General features: G+C 43.0%; 2 protein-coding genes across 3 annotated transcripts in view; both read right to left on the reverse strand.

Annotated features, from left to right (window-relative positions):
* Window positions 1-720: 720 nt before the first annotated feature.
* On the reverse strand, window positions 721-22,173 carry rsf1 (remodeling and spacing factor 1). Of its 2 annotated transcripts, none has more exons than XM_023962385.1 (16): window positions 21,991-22,173; window positions 17,477-17,568; window positions 15,515-15,607; window positions 14,959-15,164; window positions 14,667-14,785; window positions 10,096-12,140; window positions 9,737-10,021; window positions 9,333-9,437; window positions 9,179-9,258; window positions 8,913-8,967; window positions 8,717-8,820; window positions 7,582-7,649; window positions 7,155-7,368; window positions 6,851-7,074; window positions 5,689-5,874; window positions 721-2,944 (listed from the first exon to the last, which is right to left on the reverse strand). In XM_023962385.1, exons 1-16 carry the CDS (start codon window positions 22,142-22,144, stop codon window positions 2,406-2,408), a joined length of 4,569 nt encoding a protein of 1,522 aa, XP_023818153.1. In that variant the 5' UTR covers window positions 22,145-22,173; the 3' UTR covers window positions 721-2,405. The 2 variants fall into 2 exon arrangements, with proteins under 2 accessions (XP_023818153.1, XP_023818152.1); XM_023962384.1 differs by having other exon boundaries at window positions 8,717-8,838.
* Window positions 22,174-24,783: 2,610 nt separating this feature from the next.
* The window catches only part of LOC101168430 (F-BAR and double SH3 domains protein 2), a 38,647-nt gene continuing 37,013 nt past the window's right edge, over window positions 24,784-26,417 (reverse strand). Inside the window, exon 20 of the mRNA XM_023962361.1 lies at window positions 24,784-26,406. Within this exon, the coding sequence (XP_023818129.1) occupies window positions 26,323-26,406 (84 nt within the window). The 3' untranslated portion in view covers window positions 24,784-26,322. The remainder of the gene's footprint in view (window positions 26,407-26,417) is intronic.

The following is a 26,417-nucleotide window of genomic DNA, read 5'->3' on the forward strand; positions in this document are numbered from 1 at the left end:
GGCGACCGTTGCAGGTGGCGCCACTGACACCCAGACACTGCGGTGCAGTGGGCACAAGACCATGTGACCTGGACAATGCAGCAATGGTTTACCGTCCATGAGCGTCGGGTCACCCACCACGGAAATAATGGTGGTCAGCGTCCCTGGAGAAGGTAAAGTGAGCGACGCGGTGAAGTCAACATGGTCCCCAGGGTTGGCTTTGGTGGAGAAGGTGCAACAGTTCGGACAGACACAGCTGCACCACTTTGGTTCTTGTAGATGGTCCAGTCACTGCACATTCTTCCCACGGACCCATCATCCTCCTCAGAATTCACAAGCACACCCCCAACCCTCTGTTCACGGATAACGCTCCACCACATGGCGCCAGAACTGTCAGCAATGACCCCTGACCTGAACACCATTATCTACTTGATTACTGTCGAGCAACGACATTTCATTCCAGCAAATGGTGGGAAATAGCCCCTATTGACACGATCAATGATCGCTAGCCGGGGCTATCTTCATTATTCTCTTGATTTTGGGGAGTAATGAATATCAAACTAATGAAGAAAGGGTTTCTTCTCATTCATACTTGGTAATATCAAAGGGAACTTTGATGTAGTTCATAAAAATTCCGACCAGGACGGAGATGCGCTCATGTAAACGATATTCCCTTACTTGCTGGGAGTATTATGGCTCCACTTGACTGAAGGGGTTTGTTAAAAACTGAAGTGAACATCATCTGGCTTACAGCCCATTTTATTATGACAAATGTATAAGATCAGATCCATAAGAAATGACAGTAAAATGAACCAAAACATACGAAGCAGACAAAACAGACAGACGATCGACTATGACCTAAAGACGGCGAACAAATGTACCATGAGGTAAACATGAAACCATCAGTCGTGCCTCGTCACCATTTCCAGAGTGGAACGTGCTGCAGGTTCTCCTCAAGAACCCCCAACACAGACGACCTCTGACCCACACCTCTATGACACTCAGGCTGAACATAGAGTCTGCGCTGTGGAAGCAGCGACAGATTCAGTCTTTCTATTGGCCGTCTGATAAATAGAGCGGTTTCTTCTCCTCTGTGGAGACCATGCTGGAGGAATTTACACCATATATTACAAACACGCCTCTGAAGCGCCGAACCGTCTCTTCTTCCCTTTTAGTGCGGCGGTCCGCGCTCACCTGGAGAGACCGGGCAGCACCTGGCCGTTTGGGTGGAGAAGCAGGAGGTCGTCTCCTCCACCCGTTCTTCAGCACCAACACATTTCAAAGGAGAATTCTGAACATGCTAGCGTTTTTGTTATAAAAGCTGTTCCAGCATCTCTACAAAAAAACAAAATTAGAAACTCATGCAATCCAAAGAATTGCCCAATATACTTTTTGATTACAAAATGCTTCTATATATATATTACAGAACAAAAATACAGATATATATATACACAGAATGGGTTCACCATGGAAGTCCATTATTTTCCTTTTTCTGTCCATTTTGTCCCGCTTCATTATTCATGTTCCGGGGTAGAGTTGTGGACATTTGAACAGAAAAAAAAGCTAATTTTATAGTTAAAAACGAGGTTTCTGCACCCCACACCAACAAAAATGTACATTAAAAATACGACACTTTACATTTTTCTTCCAATAGACAACAAATAAAGATTTAGATATACAAAAAATACATTAAAAAAAGGAAATACGAATGTAAATTAGATGCTAGTCTATTTGGGAAGATGAGGAGATCCCCACCTTAAGAAAAAAAAAAAAGCTAAAAGTTTAACACTGGCGCTGATGTCAGCGAACGTTTTTTCAAAACATTTTACATGTATACAATATACAAAAGCTACTCTAGGAATCAGGTAAAAAAGTGGAAACAGACGCAGGTTGGTCACACGTATGTACATTCTCAAAGGCTCCACCCGTTTACATGTGAGGATGGGTGGAGGACGGAACCCAAACATGCAGGAAAAGCGGGAGCAGCGGCGCCCCCTGCTGACAAGTTAGCTTATAAAACCGGAAGTGTCATGATTTTCATTTACCAAAATGTTTGGTTTGTTGAATTACACATAATTAAAAGGGGGCGTGGCTAATTTGGCTTTTAATACTTTAAAAAAAAAAAAACTCTTTTCAGCGACTTTGATTGATGTAAACCTGCAAAAAACCCACAGATTTGGTTGGCGTCACGTCATTTTTTTGTTGTTTAATGTAAGTAGGTTGAAATCTCCTCTTTACAGAACCTAAAGTTGTGGAATGATCAAAGAAGTTCTGGTTCTGGCTGGTTTGGCAGCAGAACTGCATGAAGGCTGCAGTTGACCTTTCGACGCATTGAGCCAAACAGCGGCGCGGAAGTGTTGGTGGGCGAGATAATAAAGTTACGTAATATAAAAGCACAACAGCACAGAAAAAAGGAAAGTTTGATTTTACAAGTCTTCGTTATTGCAGACGTAGTCTACCAGGTCCGTGACCCCCAGCAGGTCGTCCTCGTCATCCTCCTGCGAGGCCAAGTCCGCGTTCGCCGGACCGTTTGGAGCGGCTGCCGCTGCTGCGGTGGAGCCGGTGGTTTTGGGCGGGTCTGGCTGAGCGAGGCCTGGCGTGGCGGGGGAGGGTCGCCTGATGACGCCGTCGTGGCTCCGCCCCTTACTCTGTCCGTTTGCGGGCTGCAGCTCCGAACTGCAGTCCTCTGTTCCCTTTGAGGCCTCCTCTGCGGCCTTCCTCTCCGCCGGCTTCACCTCCTCTTCCTCCTCCTCGTCGTCCGAGTCGATGCGGTTCACTCGTTTACGAACGGGACGGTCCTCTTCTGAGGAGTCGTCAGAGTCGCTATCCGAGTCGTCATCCTCAGATGCTCGCCGCCGTTTCAGCGCAAGACGTCTGCGCCGCTGCCTGGAATCTTCATCTGAGGACTCCGCCCTCCTCTTCACCCTGTGATCCCTCGTTTCATCTTCAGAGTCTCCAAAACTCGCTGGACACGGAAAACAGAAACCGTCAGAGGAAACCTTCTTGTCATTCCTTTTCACAGCTAACATTAAAGCAAACCTTTTTTTTTTTAAAAATGTTTTTCTGAATTTATTTATCATAGACTGAATAAAGTTTATTATTCTCTGCCTTCAGTGGGACACATGATGAGGAAGTCGCTGTCTGTGGTGCTGAAAAGACTCCGTTTAATTTGATCTCAAAAGTCAACGAAGCTTCATGATTTTTGAAAAATGAAAAAGCAAAAAAATGAGAAAACAACCAGCAGCTCTGGAGCAGCTGGTTGGGAGGCCACACCCCTACTGTCAAACAGGTTGGACGTTGGGGCCAGCAGGCTCCACCTACTTTTACTGAGGCATCTGATTGGTCAGTTTATAACTTGCAAGACATAAAAGTATCATGAAAAAATGAGGATCATCAAGAACACGTTTAAAAAAAAAGATATGAGAGTAAGAATGGTTATTCTGACCAATAGAATGACCAAATAGAACAACTTCCTGTTTGGAATGCCAAGGGGGAGGGGCCATTCAGTCCAGGTCTCAGATACAGTCGATGGGGGCAACAGAGTCTTAGTTTGATGGAGGAGAAGACAGAAAATCCAAAGATTGATTTCTTTGTTGTTGGTTTTTCATCTTTGGTTGTAAAAACATTTTCATGATGTAATCTGAGCAAAAGTGGAACTCTATTGAATAAAATTATGAATTTCTAATTCCAAAAAGCACTAACCAGGGCTCCAGACTGCGAGCAATTGGTCGCATTTTGCGACCAAAATTTGAGAGTGTGCGACTAAATTTTACATCCAGTCGCACATGTGCGAGCAGTAAATTTGCCTCCCCCACCCTTCGTATTTTTTTATACATTAAACGTGGAAGGGGCACGTCAATGATCAATGAAATAATCAATGAGACGCGAGCGCACACGCACGCAGGCAGACACACACACTCGCGCACATACTCATGAAACGCGAGCACGTACACTCTCGCGTGATGCCTGTGTGTGAGGCGGCCACTGCGTGTGAGAAGAATAAGTCACTGTGAGTGGCTAAAATGCGTGTAGGGGGAGGGGCCTAGGGCTGACCAACCAATCACAGTGGGGTATATGACTCTTGGGGGCGTGACAATGACAGGGTTTTGCAAGCAGGAAACCTGACAGCCCCCTTCCCCGGACCACATTAAGGAGTTCCTTACTTTCCTTTAGAACGTATTTATTTGCTCGTAATTTTCTAAATACATGCAGTCCGTGCTGAACTTTTCTCTGGGCCGCACAGACCCGGAGGAAGGTTTAGGTTTTGGTTACGGTTACGGCGGCGCATCATACGGGTTACGGCAGCACACCGCTCCCGTCCCGCGGGAGTCGGGGCAGCTGAAGAGAATAAATGTCCCACACCTACATGCGTGACAGCTAACGGGGCTTGAACTTTAAACACGCTCGAGCAAAAACAACATTAGTTGTAGACACACTGAAAATACTTGGGGAAAATGCAACGATAGACGTGTTTGAGATGAACCGGCACCTCGCCTGGATCGTTGGGGAGACCGGGGGGGGGGGGGGGGGGGGGGGGGGGGGGCTGTGAGATGAAAGCGAATCTGCAGCAAGACTGAAAGAGAACAGGAAATTGGAGTCCTTAACATTCAATTTAGTTTTAATATTCCTCTCCCCCTTAGTATGATCTGTGTTATTATATATTTTATGATTATTTTAATATTTTGTAATGTATGTAGCCTTTTTTAATGAATTGGTATTTTAAATCATTTTAATTAATCACTCCACTACAAAAACCATCAGGACACATGTCCCATAATGCATTGTTTTGTAGTCTGTAGGGCAGCTTTCAGTCAGTTCAGTACTAAATTTCCAGCTGTGTCCGGGTAGGTTTGCCCCTTGCTCCCACCCCTTTCTCGCGATATTTTTGTGATGATTGACAGTTAATGTTGGAGCAAAAACAAAAATATATGTCACACACCAGGTGATCTGCGCAGCGTTGAGTTCACCTGGGTGATCTCAAACACGCTTGTTGTGCATCTTGGCTGCACCTATTTGGTGTCACAAAGATACATTTCCATCCGTTTTCTTTACTTATTTGTACTGTCATGACAGCGATGCTGCTGTCAGTTTACCTTCTTGTTGCATCTTCAAAAATGCAGAATAAAATGTGACACTGAATTTGAAACAGCACATCGTAATTTCTGCATCTATTATTAAAGTATTTATTAGTAATACAGTGGAAATTAATAGATTTTGTTAGAATGTTGATTTACGGTATGCGCCCCTAAATTTTCTGGTTGTGCCCCTAAAATTTTCAGTTAGGGGCCACTGTGCTCCTAGTGAAAAAAGTTAGTCTGGAGCCCTGCTAACTGACAAACAGTTTTGGCACAGGATCCAGTCCTAAACGTGGTCCAGATTCCTCACCAGAATGTTCTTTGGCGTATGCCACAGCACAAAAACTAAAACACCCGGCGTTTACTAGAGATCGGCCACTATTGGACGATATACGGTAATTAATATTAAAAATTAATAATTTTAAAAAAAACAAACAAACTTCATCTGTGGAGTTAAATGTATACTGTAAATATTTATTTAACAGAAAAACATGATAATGTTTCAGTCTGCTGTAATAAAACAGAGAAAATGTAATTACATAAAATGACTTTTTATGTGCGCTTTAATCTAAATGTGGCACTAAAAACTTTAATCCTATTATTTCTGAATATTCATCAAACACTGAAATCTAACCTTCACTGGAGCTGCTGGAGCTGTCCTGGCGCCGTCTGGGTTTCATTTTGGGCCGGTTGGTTCCTGCCTGAGAGCCCTCGGACTCAGACGTCTCACAGTAGTTCACCTGCTTCTTCAGGCTCCGCCGGGACCGCCGCCGACTCATGTCCAGGTCGCTGTCGCTGTACTCGCTGGAGGCCTCAGTCACTGCACACAACAAGGGCGACGGGGTTTACAGCTCCGAGAGAATCTGGTCGTTTATGACGAGCTTATTAGGGGGGGGGGACGAGAAACCCAAATATTAACCGTCAAATATTGTTTTCTATAGGAGTTATTAGCAAAAATAAGCATAATTTCTAGGAAGGCTTTAAATCACGATTACATTAAATAAAACTCGAAGCGGCTTAATGATCACAGCTCGAGCACGTTGACAATTTTAAAACAAAACCTTAAAAAAACATTCAAAAAAAGTAATTTTCTGACAAACCTGATTTATTGATCCTTCAAAGAAAGACAATGTTCAGTTCTTTTTATGAAAATGGTATCGACCCACGCCGATGAAAATGGTGTTTTTAACGTCTTTTGGTGACATTTTTCAGATAGACGACGTCTACAAAGAAAATTAGGCTCAAATTCTTGAGGTTTTTTTTTTAATTCAAATTGTTGAGAGACAGAAGAAGGCGGAAAAAAAGGCATTTAAAAAAGGAGAGCGTGAAAAATACAAGCTCTGCTCCATCCACAAATAGATCCACGAACGTCTTTGTTTTCCTCGTCTGATCTGGAATCTGGAAACCTCCGGAGAGCTCACAGCAATGAGAAGGAAAAGAGGGGCGGGGTTGCTCTGCACCAACAAGTCCTGCCCTCAACTCACTGCCGCTCTGCAGAAACTACGTCCTAGAAAAAGACCCAATGATGATATTGCCAAACAAAACCATAATTCTAATTAAAAGACCACCGGGAACGCTTTGAGAATAGATGAAAAGATGATGGGAGTGTGATGGTCTGCTGTTCACATGTCAAACAGCAGAGGGCAGCAGACGCCATCTGTATGTTAACCTCCTGACTACCAGCAATGCAAATGAGCTCTAAGTAGAGGACTTTTCTAAACCTGAATATCTCCAACACTTTTCTGAAGATTTCAAGTCAAACCATGAAAAATTCCCGAACAAACCGCTTTATTTACCGATTTCATCTTCCTCCTCCTCGTCCGTCTCCTCTTCCTCGTCGTCTGAGTACCCCCGGGGTCTGCGCCTCTTCCTGGAGCTCCGCCTCTGTGGCTCCAGCTTCCTGCTCCGCGATGAGGAGTGTAGCCTCCTGCTGCTGTTGCTGCCGAAGTCGCTGTTGTTGGAGCCCGGATCCGTCTCTGCTTCCGACTCGTTTTCCGACACCACGAACTCTTCTTCGGAGCTGAATGCGAACAGACGGAAGGAACCAGGGTTCAGGGCAAACGTTTGCGTCCGGGTTTGCGTCCGGTTCTGAAGGATCACCTTTCGCTGAGGCAGAACTCGTCCTCGCTTTCCTCCTCGTCCACCGTGCTGTCGCTGTCCAGGTCGTTGAGTCGCCGGCGCTTCTTCCTGCGCTGGCCGGCGCTGGGCCGGGGCGGCCGGCCGTTCTCTTTGCCCTCCTCTGCTTGGAGGATGGTGGAAATGTCTTTTCCTCTGTGACCCGTGATGTTGGCCATGTCTTTCCCCCGACCCGCTCCTGAACGGAGAACGTCGTCTTCATCAGACGGCCCGTGATTTCACAGCAACAAAAAACTCAAAGACAAACTATTTGTTTAATAAAATACAAATATTACATGAACAATTTTTAACAATACAAAATGAAAAAAGAAAGTTTTTGTTTGCTTAAGAAAAAAATGCCCTAAATTCTTTTCTAATGTGTTGGTTTTTGAAGAATTGGAGCTGATTTTACCTCCACCTTCGGCCTCTTTGATGTCTTCCTCAATGGCCTCTTCGATCGCCTCGTCAAATTCATCAAACCTGCAGGACAAAAAAAAATGAACGAAAACCAAGAAACTTTCAGCTCAGGATGGGATCAGAAGGAGAGAAAACGTCCTTAATGACCCTAAAGGCATCAGCGGGCCTGTCTGTACCATAACGTCCTGTGTCAGAGCAGACATTTGCTATGAGGTGTTCCGTCATTTATCACGAGTTCTAAAAATAACCTTGAGAGACGAAATCTGTGGAGTAGTCGTCTTTATTTTTACACTAATGATGTTAAGACGGTAAAACTCCTCACTTCAGACAGACACGAACATTTTCAGACAAAATCGGTCAAACAGCAAGAAGGAGAAAGATGGATCGACCTCGACCATGACGCTCCTGATGCGAGTGGGAGGAGCTACAGTCAGAGGTTTTAGCTTGATTGCTAAGTGGGAGCATTGACTGCATGTCTCATTTACAGCGAAGACACGGATGATGTTGAGACGTCAGTTTTACTGATTCTGGAAAGTTCTACAAAAACGTCGATAATCCCGTCTCTATGTCTGAGTTCATGACATCATTCAGAGATTCTCCCGCTTCGGCGAGCTTCACCGCCGACCGCAGGAGCTGCGTCTGAATGACGGACGCTTTCAGCGGTACTTCTGTCTCTCTGTGACCCGTTTTGATGACCTGCTGTCCCGATTCAGTCTAAAGTTCAGAGATTTAGAGTCTGAAATCCTCTGAAGGCGACTGTACACCGACAGTTTAGAGCACGCACGTCCAAAGTCCGGTCCGGGGGCCAAATGCAGCCCACATTTAAGTTTCTGTTCATAATCGGCCCCCAACACTTTCTAAAAACGAGCAGACCATCTATAGCAACCTGACTGGGAATGAACAGTGTGTAAAACTGACAAGGATTTTGGTAAAAATGTAGTTTTTTTAAATGTTGTTACAGGTTTGGCTAACGTGTACTTCTCAATATTAGCCTATGGGATGTCGGTAAAATCCCGAACTTTGGTTCCTTACTGAAAATCCAGATTCCCGAAAGTCGACTTAAGAACGACACCTCCGCTCCTGCGTCAGAATCTCAACCGCATTTAGAGTTGAAACGCCGTCACACAGACCTGTAGCTGATGGTCTTCTTCGCCCTGGTCGACCTCCGACCCCAGCCTTTGCTGCGCTTCTCCTTCTTCTCCTTTATGACTATTTCCGGCTTTTCTTCTTCCACCTGCGACGAATTCAGAGTCTGGAAATGTTTCGAACCTTAGAAAACGAACGGGTTTGTCATCGTGCAGCGACACATGCTCCGTGTGGACTCACAGACGGCGTGATGATGTTCTCCAGACTGATTCCCACGTAAATCAGACGCTCTTTCCTTCAAGAGAGAGCATCGAAATGGACTTTTATGAGATCACTGAGGCAAAAAAACACATTTTCTGAAAACTGCAAAAAAAATGTGAATAACACGGAACAAAACTGAAATAAAAGGAACAAAAAGCTTATTGTTCCTGACCTAAACCTAAAAGTTTTTACATTTACAGTTTAAGTTCAGAAAGGTCTTTTTTCTAAAAGGGGCGGGGCTTTACCTCCTCTCTGCTCGTTCTTTCTTCTTCAAAGCGGCGTCGAGGTTTAGGAGCTGCTCCTCGAGTTTGTCGCAGAGCTGCTTCTGCAGAAGAAGTTAGAGCGGTCATAGTTTTCGTCGCAGATCACCTGCGAATGGTTTGCCATTTGAACACCTACGTGCTGGCAGGGGGGGCAGAACCACTCCCCGTCGGGGATGATCATGAGCGGCGGTCTGAGGCAGGCTGTGTGGTAGCCGCTGTCGCACGAGTCGCATAGTAAGATCTGGAAGAGAGATTGGGAGACGCTCGTTTATCCTCCTTCACCACGGCAACCATTCTAGAAATAACATCTTTACTTCAAAAAGCAGCAGTAAACATTTAAAGCTGAAATATTTACTTATGTTCTGCCCCTTGGATGTTTTTTATTTTTTTTTTTTAAGATGAACCAGTAACATAGGTTTTTACACCTTCGTTGTTTGCATTAGCTGCCATAAACTTGGTTTCAGGTACTTGTGTTTCTTTAACGTGCTTCAACCCGGAAGTTGCATTCAGTGCTTCGCCGGTTCAGAGGTCGGGACTCACCAGCTCCGGATGGTTTGGAAGACCGCAGTGTTTGCAGGGGTCGTCGTTGGGAGGTAGGTCGTCGTCCGAAGACGTGGAGGAGTCTGAGCTCCGCCTTTCACGGTTTCGGTTTCGCCTCTTTCTGTTCAGCTGAACCTTGTAGTCTTCATCGCTATCGTCCTCATCCTCGCTCTCCTCCTCCTCGTCGGAGGACTCCCCATCGCTGTTTTCTTCTTCATCCTCGGAGGTTTTCTTTCTCCGGCGGGATCTGGTGTTGCTCCAGCGCACCCGCCGCCTCCTCCTCCCCTAAAAGAAGACATGAGGGCTTTGGTTAGGGGGGGGGGGCTGTCTGGTGTGTTGGGGCGTTTTTTTGGTCTTACCTTGGATTTGTGCTGACCCTCCTGCTCAGCTCTTTTCTCTTTAGGTTTCCTCTCAACAGTTTTGACCTCTTCCTCTTCCTCCTCCTCCCCCTCCTCTTCCTCTTTTTCTTTATCGTCCTTTTGCGCCGCACAAACCGGCACCTTTTCGGACTTCTTGTCTTGAATCTCCACTGCCTTGCTCGTGGGTCTGGAGATCCTCGGCGACCTTCGCAGACACATCCCAGTGTTCGAGTCCGACTCCGAGTCGGCCAGGCGCTGCTCCCTCTGGAGCTCGGCTTTCCTCCGGTGGGCTGGCTTTCTTTTCCGCGGAGGCGGAGCTTCCTCTCCATTGGCCACCTCCCCCCTTTGCTCGACGGTGGCCGGTTCTTTGGAGCTTTTGTCGTCTAAGGATTCTGTCTCAGCGTCTTTGCTCCTGGTTTGGACCTCACACTCCTCCTTCGTTGGTGTTTTTCTTCGTTCCTCCTCTTCTGGTTCCTCCTTTTTTTGGAGTCCATCAGACTCTGTGACTCGGTCAGGTGAAAGTTCCTTACTCCCCGCGTCTCCTTCACCGGGAACCTCCCCCCTACCTTCTGATGGTGGACGCTCTGCGGGGGCGACTTTAAGTTCAGGCGCCGCCTGCTCCTTTGGTGGTTCTGTCTTTTTGTCGGTGACCTTCGTGGCCTCTGCAGGGCCAGACGGTTTCTCCTCCTCCTCAGGAGTTTCCTTCTTCTCCTCTTGACCGGATTCTGTCTGCGTCTTTACGTCCTCCTGGAGCTTTCTGAGGTCGTCTTTAACGGCGGATGCTTCTTCTGGCGGACAGTCACCGGCCTTTGCAGCGTCGGGCGTCGTACCGTTGTCACAGTCAACACTAGTTCTGGACTTTTCTGCGCCTGGAGTGTCTGTGATGCCGTCGCTGGACTCACTGGGTTCAGATTTGTCGGTTTTTCCCTCAGTTTTGTCTGATTCGTCGTTGCCTTCCGGCCTCTTTTGTTCGGCAGAAGTTTCTTCGCCAGCCTGAGCTCGCTGCGTTCCTTTCGTGTCCTTTTCCGTTTGGCTTTGTGGAGGCTCAGACTCTGGTTCTGTTTCCACATTCTCCTGTGGGATCTTTGATTCTGTTTCTTTGGAAGTGACGCCGTGACTTAATTTCAAGTCGTTTGATTCGGTTTCAGATGTTTTTTTCAGAGGTGGAGTTCTGCTCTCACAGGATTGGTCCATTTTTGGTTCCCGGTTGATGTCGTTTCCTGGACTGTTTGTCTCTTTACACGGACGAGTCTCACCCAGTGGTGCCAAAGGCGACTCTGGACCTTCTCTGTTTTCGGCTTTCGTCTCTTCTTGAACGCTGTGCGTTGTCCTCGTGTCTTCTTGGTGTGATGCCACTTCCTGTTCCGCCTCTGCAGTGTTCGCCTCGACCTTTCGGCTTTTTGCGCCGTCCTCCTCTGCAGCCGGAGGAACGTTTTCATTCGCGGCTTCTTTGTTCCCCATCTCCTCACCAGCAGCAGCTTTATGCAGCGACGGCTCGACTTCGCCATTAACGTGGTCGCTCAGTCTCTGAAACTTCTCCGGGGTTTCTGGGGAAACCTCCTTGGAGACTTCCTTCTGGTTGCAAACGGTTGGGGTTTGAACCCCGATGGAACCGTTCCTCTCCAAGTCTTCGCTGAACTTCATCCCGCGTTTCTTCAGGGGGATTTTGGCCTCGTTCTTCAGCGCCTGCTGGATCTCCTCTGAACTGCTCTTCTTCAGCTCTTCTGCTTTTTCCGTCTTTACGGATGTCGTTTCGTATGTCGGCGGCGTCTCAGTTGAGTTCGATTTAACGTCCCACACGTCCGCGGACTCTTGTTTGATGGTCTGCGCTTCCATGCTGACGTTCTCTGAGGAGACGTCCGACTCGGCTTTGCTTTCTACGACGCCGTTTAAGGAAGATTTGACCTCAGCACCTTCAGGCTTCAGCTCATCTTTCTGTGTTGCTGCTTCTTCGTCGCTTTTCGACTTTGAAGAAATCGGACAGACGCCTTTCTTTGAGTCTTCGTGTTCTTCATCTGACGTATCTTCAGTCTTTCTTGCATCATCTGCAGAACATGAAACTAAATTTAAGGGAACAAGTTTGGACATTCTTTTCCCAACTCGTCTAAAAAGAACAGTTTTGCCGCATGTTCGCTAACACCAGTACTCAATAGTTTTTTCCTTTAAGTGAAAATCTAATCTCTTTTTCTCTAAGAAAATTAAATGTTAAATGAATAAAAATGATCACTGTCACTTTAAAGAAAACAGAGGAGTTTTAGAGATGATTAAAATGTTCTGGTTGTTCAGTCAGCCCTGAACTATTTATTACATTTTCATGCAATTATGCGCTGATTTATTTGTAAATTCCCACAATAAATAGTATAAATGTCACATTAAAGGTTCTACTCACCAAACGGTAAGATGCAGTGTGCAGCAAAGCTGCTCTTAGAAGAACCATTTATACAACAAGCCACTCAAGTAAATGTAATCGAGTAAATGTAACTCGTAATGATGAAAACATCAGGTTTTTTTTTTTTTTACTTTGAGGACAAAATTAGGAAAAAGTGGAAACAGATGTGAATTTAAATTCAAAATTATGTGGAACCAAAATATGACTTAAAAAGGGAAAGAGCAAAGTTTTCTATCATTAGTCATCAAACATGTTCATAGAAAACTGCTTAGTCCAGTGGTTCTCAAACCTTTTCTCTTTTTACCCTCTTTGGAGGAAGAAAAATGCCCCCCCACAGCGGAAAAACTGTGACAAAATAAGCCCAATATGTTCAACTTTGTCAAAATCTTCAACTTTCCTGCTGCTAGAGAGGAGAAAGATTAAATAAAGGATCAGTATTTTAATATATTTTGTCCAAAAAGAAACACAAAGTTGTGTTAATGGCTGCCATGTGTCTGCTTTGTGCTACTCATCTTTTCAAAACCAGGTTGCAGGTTTGTTACTGCAACTCTCAAGTCCTGCTCAATATGGAGCCTCGCTCTGTTCTTTGTTTTCAAAGTGGCAGTGGCTCCACACCCAGCAGAGTTCAGGGAGTGTCTGTGCTGTGAACCTCATCCTGACGTGATTTTAATGGACTGATCCTCCTCAGCAGAGCTCAAACCAGCAGCTGCTGCTGCCTTTAATGGATGAACAACAAGAACTACGGCTTTGGTGACGTCAGGCTTAGGATTAGGTTCATGTAAGACCGCCGGATATGTGGTCCAGAAGCGCAATTTTTTTATGTCCCGCCACGAAAAAAAGTCCGATGTCCAAACACCCCCCCCCCCACACACACACACACACCCCCCACCCACTTCCCAGCAGGTGACTCGCCCCACAGTTTGAGAACCACTGGTTTAATCATTTAAGTACAGAAGCTTTTAACTCTGGAAAACCCAAGAACTATTTTCTTCTAGGCTTTTACAATTATTTTGAAATTACTTAAAAGGTCTTTTTTGTTAATTTTCGGTTGCAGAAATTAAGGACAGCTTAAGTAAATAAATAAATACATTTAGGAAAATGACCAAATTCGGGGTTTATAGGTTCTCCAGGATTAAAGTTCAAAATACAAAACAAAGCACTGGAAAAAAAATAAAAAATAAAATAAAACTCCTAAAGTTTAAAAAAAAAAAGTATAAAATTTAGAAAGAATTGTGGTAAATGGTGGCTTCTTTTCACTCTGACATCATTCATGACTCATTGCCAAACCAAAGCAGCTTCAACCAAATTAAGTCAATTCAGTCGCCATTTTTTTGTCATACGGGCGCCACCCTGTGTGTAACCAGACATCATCAGTAAGCAGTCCAAGTCAGTCTGACTCTGCGTTTCTAAGGAAACCACTCTCGCCAATCGGGACTGAGCTAGTTGGAAGGCCACACCCCCTACCACTTGAAAGCAGGCTACACAAAATCTGTCAGATCGTTGTACGTGGGGGCCTGCAGGCTCCGCCTACTTTTAATTGAGACATCTGAGTGGTCAGTTTATAATTGAATAACTATTACCACAGGAAAAAAAATGAAAAAAATTGAGGATTATCAAGAAAACGTTAAATAATTTATCAGATCTAACATGTGGATTAATAAATCTACTAGCCTTTTATTTCTCTATAGACGTCTACAGGATTTTGACTTCTTAAAACCAGCAGGAACTTCCTGTTTGGAAAGCCAGGGGGGAGGGGTCACTCAGTCCAGCTACAGTCAGTGGTTTTTAGGGTGTTTCGCCCGGTCTGGATTCCAAACATGTGATTTAAAACTAGAATCCTTCTCCTGCATCCATAGATGTGAACTGTAGTAAATTCCTGAGAAAAAGCCATTTGTATTTATTGTTTTATGCGTTTGATAAATGCAACTTTGATCCCGTTTGTTACCGTGGTTTAGTCTGTTTGCAATCACACTGTTGCCTGACCACGCCAGAGTTCACCTGCAAGTGAAAGAAATTCTATTTTTTTTGTTCACATAAGAGTCGAGCCCAAACACAGACGGCTATCGTGGATCAGAACACCGAGGCCGGAAAAACGACCCAAACCAAAGAGCTTGACCAAGATAAAACACCCAAATGCCCCTGATGCATTTAGTAACTTTCTGTTTTACAGGGAGTTCTTCACCTTTGTTCTCGGCGTCTTTGTCCTCCTCACCCTCCAGTTTAGTCTCCTTCTTTTTAAAAAGCTCCGGGTCGATTTGTGTCTTCAGCAAAGCGACGACTTCTGCCAAGTCGTTCCGATCTCTGAGGAGAAGAAAAGAAAACGTATTTAAACAAACAGAAAGAAACGTTTAACTGCTTCAACCCGGAAGATACGTGGAAAAACCTCAAGGAGAAAGAAAACCACATAATCTGATCTTTTTGGAGAATATTAACATTTGATTTCAAAGTGCTCCACGTTTCTCCTCGCCGTTTACCTAACGATGCACTTCCACGAGGCGCCGTCCAGGTCGTCCTGCTCCTCGATGTAAAGACGGACGTTGTTGTCCTGATCTTGTTGGTACCAGTACATCTGACCGTCTTTGTCGCGGCCGATCGGCTGCAGGCGCATCTTATCCGGGTCCTCGTCGTTGATGGCCGTCTTGAACTTCACGTTCTCGTCAAACTGGCTTTCACACAAAAACTGGAAAAAAACACAAAACAACTTATCACACAAAACCTGAAGAAAAGACACAAAACAACTTATCACACAATAACTGAAGAAAAGACACAAAACAACTTATCACACAAAAGTTTGCACACAACAACATTTTGCAATGGAAACAATTTAGAAATTTAAATAAAGAATTTTAAAGATGACATGACTAAATCAGTTCCACATGGTTTTGTTCCAGATTCCAACATGTGAAACGTCTTTCTGAGGCTGAAGTGGATTGAACAGAACCCCCAGCAGAGCCCCCAGCAGAACCCCAGCAGAGCCCCCAGCAGAGCCCCCAGGGAGCCGTTCAGAGGAAGCAGGAGTCCTTTCCTCACCTTCAGTATTCCCGTTTTGCTCTCCATGGGCATCTGTTTGTAGCCTTTCTCTTCCAGCTCCCAGGCCCACGTCATGTTGAACTCCTGACACACCTGCAACAGGTTTTCACGATCACTGATGGTTTCACAACAAGCAGAGGAGACGGACGGGTAAAAACCCAGACCATCGGATTATTTCAGCCAGGTTGGAACAGTGACAGGAGAGCCTGAAGCTGTTCTTTGATTGACAGAACCTTAAAGAAACATTTTGACCAGTTTAAGAACTAGAATAAAGGGGTTTCATTGTTTTTTGTTTTTTAAGGTTTTTTCTATGAAATCTTCATTTTTAGGGCTGTAATAAAAAGTGTTTATTTTTCATTTTTGAAATTTCTCAGGATAAACAGACAGATGTTATTATTTAATAATAGACATAATAATAATAATAATTAGGGTTACACGATACGTGAAAATCTCATGATATGCGATATTAATGATCAATATTGCGATGACGACATAACTTTGCAATACAGAAACAAATAGCAAAACAACCCAAAACATAATTTCCATTTCACTGCAACAGTTTAATATTTTTTTAAAAAGTCAACCCTGGTCGACATAGGAGGCTAACATCGGACATAAAAGAGCTGCATCCGATTGGTCAACAACATGAAGGTGTCTATCTGATTGGTCAAATGCATAACTGGATTTATTTGATTGGTTAAATACTTCAAGCAGCCATAAGACTGTTTTAGCCCATCTAAGGTCACCATTTATTGCAATTTTCGCCGTCTTTTGCGATTTGCACAGCTTGATATTGCGATAACGATAAATTTGCGATTTATTGTGCAGGCCCAATAATTACTATTAATATTAATATCGTAATTACCGTAACTAAGCTCACAATAGAATAGAGCACATCATAAAATGAGCACGATAAAATTTAAGGCGGCCATTCTGTTAAGATGTATTAACAATAATTAAACCAAAAATATGAATAAACACATAAATATAAGTATAAATATTAGGGGGGTAGAGGGAAGTCGATACGATAATATATTGCAATATTTTGTATCGACTCCAAATTCTATCAAGGCGATATTTATCTAACTATTTCTGGGCGTCCGTCAGCGTCTTGTTTTCCGCTTAAACCGCTAGTTGGGAGCCCCGCCCACTGAGCCTCTCTGAGCAGCTCTACTCCGCCCAAAACACAAAGATCTGGCCAGAATCAGCCGGTGTTAATATCGTGACACATATGATGTCGCTAGATTCCTGCCAATACACACCATGGCTAAATTAGTACAACTGTCAAGGCTTTAGAAATGCTTCTTTCAGGTAAAAGAAAGAAAAAGAAAAGGAAAATTGCATCTAAACCATAAGCTGCTGCATCCATATTCATCGTTATATTAGTCAGACGAGTCCGTCCCACCTGTGTTCTGTTTAAATCTGCAGTTTTTTCAGACAAAACAGAAATACTTTGAGAATTTTATCAAATTACTGTCATTTTCAGACCACAAGTCGTATTTAAAATTCATTAATGTAGCTTATAATTCACTTTAAGATCTAAAAATAAAATACAATCATCTATTTTTTATTCAATCGCACAGAATTCAAACATCAAATCAAAGCATTTGAGTCGTGGCGACGTCCAAATCCGTTTTTTGACCGTATATTAACACTCGTGTGTATAAGTATTGTTATTTGAATTTCAAAACATTTTGTAAAATAAATATTTTCCAATAATTTATTCCTGACCCCCCCCCCCACCCCCACACACCCACCCCCGCACACACCCACACACCCCCACACACACACACACACACACACACACACACGCACACACACACACACACACACACACACACACACACACACACACACACACACACACACACACACACACACCACATGCAGAGGAGATTTTCTACTTTCTACAGTTAATTCAGAAACATCGGTCAGATTCAGGTGTGAACAGGTAAAGTTTACCTTGACCAGGTACTTTTCCCATCTGTCAGCGGTCACAGATTTACCGATCTTCCTCAGCAGCTTCACGTGAAGATCAACCAGCAGCTTTGGAACTGAGAACAGAAAGACAGTCAAAGCAAATACCGACTTCCCTGAAAACAGGCCTCAGACCATCACTCCGTCTTTCTTTATGAACAGACACGTCTGTCCAAGAAATATCAAAAAATTTAAACCAAAGAAGAAATATATATATAAATATCATGAAATTAAAAAGACAAAAACATCAAACTGGGGAGTCAAGAAAACGTCTACAAAGCGCACAATTCTGGTTTATTGTAAAAGAAAAAGTAACAGTAAGAATTTAGGAGAATCTGGATTAATAGTCAAGATTATTTTTTGTAGACAAATTTAAATGAGGGATGTTTTGGTGTACTTTGACGGCCGCCGCCTGTCTCTGCAGCTTGAAATGCAGGAGGCGGAGCCTATTTTACTAAGAACTCGGATTTTCCTTTTTTTTTCCTGCTAAAAACTGCTAAAACAGCTCATTCTAATTGCTGATCAGCTTGTCGTTTGCTTGTGTTTGTTACTTAATTGTGCTGGAGGGGGGAAAAAAAGCTGGAAAAAAGTTTTGTCTGTGAAAAACAAAATCTTTATATAATAATAAAATAATAATAATACTTGATACTTTGTTTATCCCACAATGGGGAAATTCTTCCCCCCATTTGACTCCTGGGGGAGCAGTGAGCTCGAGCCGATCCGTGCTCGGGAGGCAGCAGCGTTAAGGGTCTTGCCTGAGGACCCTCACTGGGTGATCTTAATTGCATTGATATTGTGCCATTGTTTATTCCCCTCCGGGAATCGAACCGTGGATTCCTGCATGGTGGCCTCTCACCTTACCTCACCTTAAGACCAGTTTGTTTTACTAAATGTAAAATGTTTTCACCAAATCCATAAACTAATTTCTGAAAAAAAGAGTTTTTGGGGAAAAACTGCTCTTTGCTTGTATCGTGCAAAATCAACTTCTTTGATCTTTTAAGTGTATTATAATGATAATTCCTCACTATAAACAACTCCAAAGAGGTATTTGATCAATTGCTCTCTAAGCACCAGTCCCTCCCAATCCACCAAAACAAGTGGGTCCTCACATTGTGACATCACAAAGTGAGAACCGCCCCTTCCAGGAAGAGTCTGTCTGCTAGCTCCGCCCCCTAGGCTAATGCAAAAGCCCACTTTCTCCATGGAGCTAAGGGTGATCGGCTGAACGCTTTTATTTTAGATGCACAAAATGCACCTTGTAAAAGTTCAGATGTTGGTTGTTTTTTTTGGCCGAAACACAGACGCGCTGCTGAGGCCGACTCTAGGCTGACATCATGAAATGGGCGACGCCCACACAGAGCGAAAGGCGGAAATGTTATCATTTCTATGGAAAGAATTTACTTTGAAAAGCTCAAGAACAGTATATAGGCCCTTTATAAGCAAAATCAAGATCTATTCATTCAGTACTTAAGTGTTGTTATCAACCCTGATAAAATACATTTTAAAAAGTTACATTCTAATAAAAATACAAAAAAATTAATACAAAGCCATTTATTTTTCTAAAAGATAAATAATAAAAGTAGCAAATATAAAGCAGAAAAACAACGTTCTACGAATTAAGGAGACAAACTCATCAATAAAATAAAACAAAGAAAATTAAGTCTGTAAATGACTATAAAAATGTATATTTTCAAGCCGATCCTTCATTTTTTTGGTCAACTTCTATAAATAATAAATGAATTCAGGGCTCCAGACTAACTTTTTTCACTAGGAGCACAGTGGCCCCTAACTGAAAATTTTAGGGGCGCAACCAGAAAATTTAGGGACGCATACCGTAAATCAACATGCTAACCAAATCTACTAATTTCCACTGTATTACTAATAAATACTTTAATAATAGATGTAGAAATTACAATGTGCTGTTTCAAATTCAGTGTCACATTTTATTCTGCACTTTTGAAGATGCAACAAGAAGGTAAACTGACAGCAGCATCGCTGTCATGACAGTACAAATAAGTAAAGAAAACTGATGGAAATGTATCTTTGTGACACCAAATAGGTGCAGCCAAGATGCACAATAAGCGTGTTTGAGATCACCCAGGTGAACTCAACGCTGTGCAGATCACCTGGTGTGAGACATATATTTTTGTTTTTGCTCCAACATCAACTGTCAATCATCACAAAAATATGCGAGAAAGGGGTGGGAGCAAGGGGCAAACTTACCCGGACACAGCTGGAAATTTAGTACTGAACTGACTGAAAGCTGCCCTACAGACTACAAAACAATGCATTATGGGACATGTGACCTGATGGTTTTTGTAGTGGAGTGATTAATTAAAATGATTTAAAATACCAATTCATTAAAAAAGGCTACATACATCACAAAACATTAAAATAATCATAAAATATATAATAACACAAATCACACTAAGGGGGAGAAGAATATTAAAACTAAATTGAATGTTAAGGACTCCAATTTCCTGTTCTCTTTCAGTCTTGCTGCAGATTCGCTTTCATCTCACAGCCCCCCCCCCCCCCCTGGTCTCCCCAACGATCCAGGCGAGGTGCCGGTTCATCTCAAACACGTCTATCGTTGCATTTTCCCCACGTATTTTCAGTGTGTCTACAACTAATGTTGTTTTTGCTCGAGCGTGTTTAATGTTCAAGCCCCGTTAGCTGTCACGCATGTAGGTGTGGGACATTTATTCTCCTCAGCTGACCCGACTCCCGCAGGAGCGGTGTGCTGCCGTAACGGCATAAACGCTTTGATGCGCCGCCGTAACCGTAACCAAAACCTAAGAAAAGTTCAGCACGGACTGCATGTATTTAGAAAATTACGAGCGAATAAATACGTTTTAAAGGAAAGTAAGGAACTTCTTAATGTGGTCCGGGGAGGGGGGCTGTCAGGTTTCCTGCTTTCAAGCCCGGTCATTGTCCCGCCCCCAAGAGTCATATACCCCACTGCGATTGGTTGCTATGTCAGCTCCGCGCACGACAATGAAAAAGTGTCATTCATACAAACTGGCGGGCTGCAGTAACATTAAACCTTTATATTAAGGCGGGGACCGCAAAATATCATCTTGGGGGCCGCAAATAGCCTGCGGGCCGCGAGTTTGAGACCCCTGCTGTACACTCTGGCACTGGTACACTAGCTGCAGGTCGGAAGAACGAATCAATAGTTCGCTTACCCATAGCTCAGACGCACATATCAGGTTGTGATATTTGTCTCAGTTTCCTTCCCACAGATGTTAACGCGCACTCGATTATCTCTAGGCCCCTCCCCCTACACGCATTTTAGCCACTCACAGTGGCTTTCCCTATTCTTCTCACACGCAGTGGCCGCCTCACAGACAGGTATCACGCGAGAGTGTACGTCCTCGCGTTTCATGAGTATGTGCGCGAGTGTGTGTGTCTGCCTGCGTGCGTGTGCGCTCGCGTCTCATTGATTATTTCATTGATCATTGAGGTGCCCCTTCCACGTTTAATGTATAAAAAATACGTAGGGTGGGGGAGGCAAATTTACTGCTCGCACATGTGCGACTGGATGTAAAATTCAGTCGCACACTCTCAAATTTTGGTCGCAAAATGCGACCAATTGCTCGCAGTCTGGAGCCCTGGAATTCACAGGAATAAACTGAAATTCCTCCAGTTTTCACAGTTATAAATAATTATCCCAATTTAAAAAAACTGTAAACCAAATTTAAAGCAGAGTGACACAAAAAAGAATAACCTAAAGTAAATCTGTTTTTAAATCAGAAACAGTTTGCTGTTCTTAAATCAAGCTTATTGGAGTTCAAACTGTTTTAACCGGTTCATGTGAGTATTAACTGTAATTACATATTTTCAAGTAAAAACAAAGTAGGGGGGGAAAAAACAGGAGAAACTAAATGTTGTTCATGGTAACATTTACCAGAAGACTCAAACATAAAGGGGGAAAACCACCTTGTTCAGACGCTACTCTGCGAACGTTTTATTTTGAAAGCTTCGGCCGGATGCAGTAACTGCCGAAGCGGATGTTTATTGAGAATGAGCTAACCAGTCCCTTGTAAATTATCCAAACAGTAAATAAAGTGCTTAATTTCAAGCCAAGTTAGCGCACTAACGTGGTGAACTACAATTACTCTGAACCCACGGAAACTGTCATGTGGATTCATCCTGTTAAAAGACTCACAAACTGAGTTTTCGCCGCACACTTAACAGCAGTTTTGTTGTGAGAGAAGCAGATAAAGGCTGAAAAATTCTGCTTAATTGGAAAAAGCTAAAAAGTGACAGAAAACATCAAATATTTGGGTGAGATTTGGTTAAATGTGTGGTTTTAAATGTGTGCAGACGTGTTTTTCACCTCAAAGGGAAAATCTAAGGTGTGAATAAATCCTATTAATTTAAACACGAAGGTTAAAAGAATAACACAATAACACACAAGCAGCTAGCATTAGCCCTAGCACGTTAGCATTGTCATCTTTTCGTCCCCGCAGCAGCTGCATGTTTTTCTGCCTCACCTGTAGACGTGTCCTGCAGGTATCGCTCAAGCTGAGGAAAGGTCAGCTCCGGCAAATCCAACAATGCGCCGTATCGCTCCAGAAAAGAGCAAATTACGGCGTAATTTGGACACAAACCGGGGGAAGAAGTCGCAGTTGCCGCCGAAGCAGCCATCTTTTCCACACCAGTGTCAACAGGGCCGGAATCAAATAAGACACTTCCGGTTTTACCTAAATAAAAGAAAAACTGCTGCCTGTCAAGTCTTTTATTGACATATGATAAACAAAAATGTATCTGCTTCCAAAATGCAGGACTATGTTATAGTAAAAGTTGATGTAGATAAAATACATATATTTCAATAAAAAATATTTATGTATTTTAGAGCTGTTCCTCTGCAGTGCTTTTCTGGAAAAAAAAAGGAAAAATAGGGTCAGATTAAAAAATGTTATAAACTTTTACAGAGTTCAACACTTTTTAAGAAGGTTGTTTTGAAAAGAAATGCATCATCGTAAAAATAAATAAAAAATAATGCAGATTTTTACTTTTAACAAACTTAACTTTAGCATTTGACTGAAGCTTTCTCAACACCAAAAAGATCAGAAATACATGTCAAAACTTTTTATTTATAATCACTATTTACTTTACCTTAAGTCGTTAAAATTGTGTGCACATTTATTTTATTTAGTTTAAGTAGAAAAACATTTTTTCGAATACCCAATTGGTGTTCAAGGTTTGGAAATCCTAGGAGTCTCAGAACATGAACTCGTGTTTTTATTTCAAACTCACGCCGCTCAGATGATGAAAAGCAGAAAATAACTCAAGTAAAAAATCCTATAAACAAAAACAAAATCAAAAATTTGTTTGGGACTAAAATTAACACAATACAAATGGTTGATGCGTACATATGTAACACCAGCGGATTTAAATAAATATAACAGAAATATACCAGATGTTTGCTCCAAATGTATGGAAATGAAAGGAACATTCTTCCACTGTACTTGGGAATGCAAATGTATACAAACTTTTTGGGAAGAGGTGAAAGTCACAATAGAGAAAATTACTTTAAAACAGATCCCACTGGAGCCAAAGCTTTTCTTATTAGGTATATTTCCTAAAATACATCACTACAACAAAGGTGAGAGGGCATTTATAAATCTCAGTTTGATTCATGCTAAAATGTGTATTGCTAAACGCTGGAAAAACACTCACAGTCCAAGCATAAACCAATGGTTCCAACAAATGCTGTCAGGGGTCCCTGTAGAAAGAATTACATATATTTTGAAAGACAAAGTAGAAGAATTTGAAAATATATGGCAACCTTTCATACACTGTGTAAAGAATATGGATCCTCTGGAATAGAATGTTGATTGTTAATTTTGGATGGTACACAGACCTCTGTTTTTTAATTTTTATTTATTATTTTTTCTTCTCTTAATTTTAAGTGTGTTAAGGTTATATTCTTCATTTTGTCAATATCCAAGGAGAGGCACTCTTGTTCTTGAGGTGGGGAGGCGCGGGGGGGGGGGGGGGGTTAAAAAAGACTGTGAATAAGAGAAAGCATTACCTAAAAACTGTTGATAAAGTTGCAATTTTTGTAATGGCTGACTCAAGTGAAATTTATAATTGTAAATTGTGTTTCTGTATTTTTATGACTTTGAAAATTCAATAAAAAGAATGTGGCAAAAAAAAAAATTTGTTTGGGAACTTTGACCTAAAAAAAATCATACACTTTGATGTTTATATTAAATACAAAGATATGTTGTAAGTTTATGTTTGACTTGATTTTCAAAACTGAAAAGGCTTCAGTTTCTTTTTTCTAAAATGACTAAATAGATTTTTATTTTTTTTACAAAAACTAAATTAATGGACAAAATGCTGGAAATTACATTTTTTTTGTTGTTCTCCCTTTCTAATAAAAAAGAGAGTAGAATACTAAAAGTTGTTGAAAATAAATCAATTCTGAGCTGCATTGAAATCCTATGAAACAACTCCTCCTTTTGGCCACTAGAGGGCCCCAAAAACAGGTTTTCCACAAACCTTCACTTTATTGTGGTGGAAGGCTTGAGAGCCCAGATAAGATCTTTCACAGCGCGACTCAATGCGCCTCTAATGACCCTGAAAAGCTGATGCACTGACGTCACCGGGACCAGGTCCTAGTAGTAAAACCTCTGATTCTAGATCAGCTCCTGGTCACAGAAACTCTGACACCAGATAAGCTCCTAATAGGAGAACCTGACACTAGATCAGCTCCTGGTCACAGAAATTCTGACACCAGATCAGCTCCTAATAGGAGAACCTGACACTAGATCAGCTCCTGGTCACAGAAATTATGACACTAGATCAGCTCCTGGTCACAGAAATTCTGACACCAGATCAGCTCCTAATAGCAGAACCTCTGACACCAGATCAGCTCCTGGTTGCAGAACATCTGACACCAGATCAGCTCCTAATAGGAGAACCTGACACTAGATCAGCTCCGGATAGTAGAAGCTCTGATACCAGATCAGCTCCTTATAGCAGAACCTCTGACACCAGATCAGCTCTTGATCACAGAAATTCTGACACCAGATCAGCTCCTGATAGGTTATCATGTTATCCTGTTAAGGTGATAGGAGCTTGAGTGTCTGATCTTGTCCATTGGTGTGTTTTGGGGGTCCTCCCCCTGTAATATGGGGTCTGGGGCCTTCTACTGTCCCTGTCTCTGTAGAACCACAGCAGGAGATCGGATCTCAGAACGTTCTTTGAACCTGCTTCTGGGGCAGTTATTTGCTTCAAAGGGTTCTTCAGAATGGGGCACAAAAAAGCTCTCTTGCTGATTTCATGTCATCTATCTTTATTTCACATTTATTTGTACACAATAAATACAGATAAACGTCCACCGGCGTGTAAATGCGATGACCTGAAAACTGGACTTCTCACAGAATCTCAGGAGAATCAGAACCGTTTTCAGGTCGACGAGACTTCTCTGATGAAAAAGAAACGTTTTGGACTTTTGTTTTTTTAATACATCAGGGTAAAATGCAAACTTCAAAAATAAGTTTGATGTCATTCAGATCTCAAAGAGATCAACCAGAACACAGCAACACGGCTGACAAACACCTCCAAGGATCCAAACCTCTTTTATTCCTAAATCTAACAAGAAAAAAAAAGAAAAGTTTTGCCATTAATTATACAAGAATCCAAAATTTCTGTAAACTATACATTTAAAACAAAAGAGATCAGACTTAAAGACACAACAGCGGCTATTTAAGGCTAAATAACACGACAGCATATAAAAGAGATGAATACCATACAGCTGGTAAACAAACATCTTTACCAAATACTGAGGGGAGAAGACGCCAAAAAGTGCTTTTCTATGACAGTATGGGTTTACATCCAGCAGCTCAGGATCCGTGAAATCAATGCATTTAAGCGTCACCACTTCAGTGTCGACCGTCACAGACGCTCCGGCCAAAACACGCCAAAAATCTGTGCGTGAACGCCATGAACCGTTACAGCAACAACATTAAAAGGGGGGCTTAAGAAATAAAAGATTGAATTTCTTTAGTGCCTTTTAGGGACAAAACAACAATTAGAATCGCCGCTTTTCCTGAGTCGGCGCAGAGGACCAGCCTCGGCCGCGGCGGGTTCTGGCCCAAGCGTGGAGCTGACCGGCTTTTGGTTGCATAGACGTGGAGTCAGCGGGGTTGGATGCAGGCGGCAGCGGCGCCGCGTCTCTAAAGGCATCAAAGCCAGTGAAGCTGAAGCCGCTCTTAAGGAACTTATGGTGAACTGAAGTCTCCAACCCGCCGGTGTGTTCCCGCCTGTTGAAGGTCAACCAAACACTAACGAGACATCAGGACTTCCTAAGTGCTGCAAGCGTTTCGTCTAACTTCCTGTTGTACTGTTCATCCTCTTTTGGACCCGGGTTCCACTGAAAGGACGCCGCGTTAAATCCAAAAGTGAACAGAAATAAAACAAAGATGTTGGTGAATCTACAGCAAACACCGACTCACCGGGAGGAATTCATTCTAAGTGGAAACAAAAACGAGACGCTGGGCAGAAACTCTGCAGGAGCTGAAGAACGGGATGAAACGGCTCGAGTTTTCGCTGATAAAATCTGAGTGAATCCGACCCGAGCTGCTTCAGAGGAACTGGTTGGTGTTCAGCTCCAACCAGGATGTGTATAAATCTCCACCAGAAGCTCTGTTCTTTGACCGTTTCAGGCCTGAAGCACGGATTTTGTTTGTGAATGTGAGGGAGCTCAATGGAAAAGGCGCTAGGCTCCGCCCCTCGGGGGTCTCCTGCGTTGTCTGACGGGTTCGGGGACCCCCCTTTCGGTCCTTCGGTTGGTTTGATCCAGGCAGCGTCCGTCACACCAGCGTGATCTCCACCTCCTCTTTACGCTTCACCTGCCCACGGGGGTGCTGCTTTGGTGGTGGGGGGGCAGCCCGGACCTGCATTAGGA

The sequence above is a fragment of the Oryzias latipes genome, chromosome 14, assembly GCF_002234675.1.
Source record: "Oryzias latipes chromosome 14, ASM223467v1".
Taxonomy (NCBI): Eukaryota; Metazoa; Chordata; class Actinopteri; order Beloniformes; family Adrianichthyidae; genus Oryzias; species Oryzias latipes.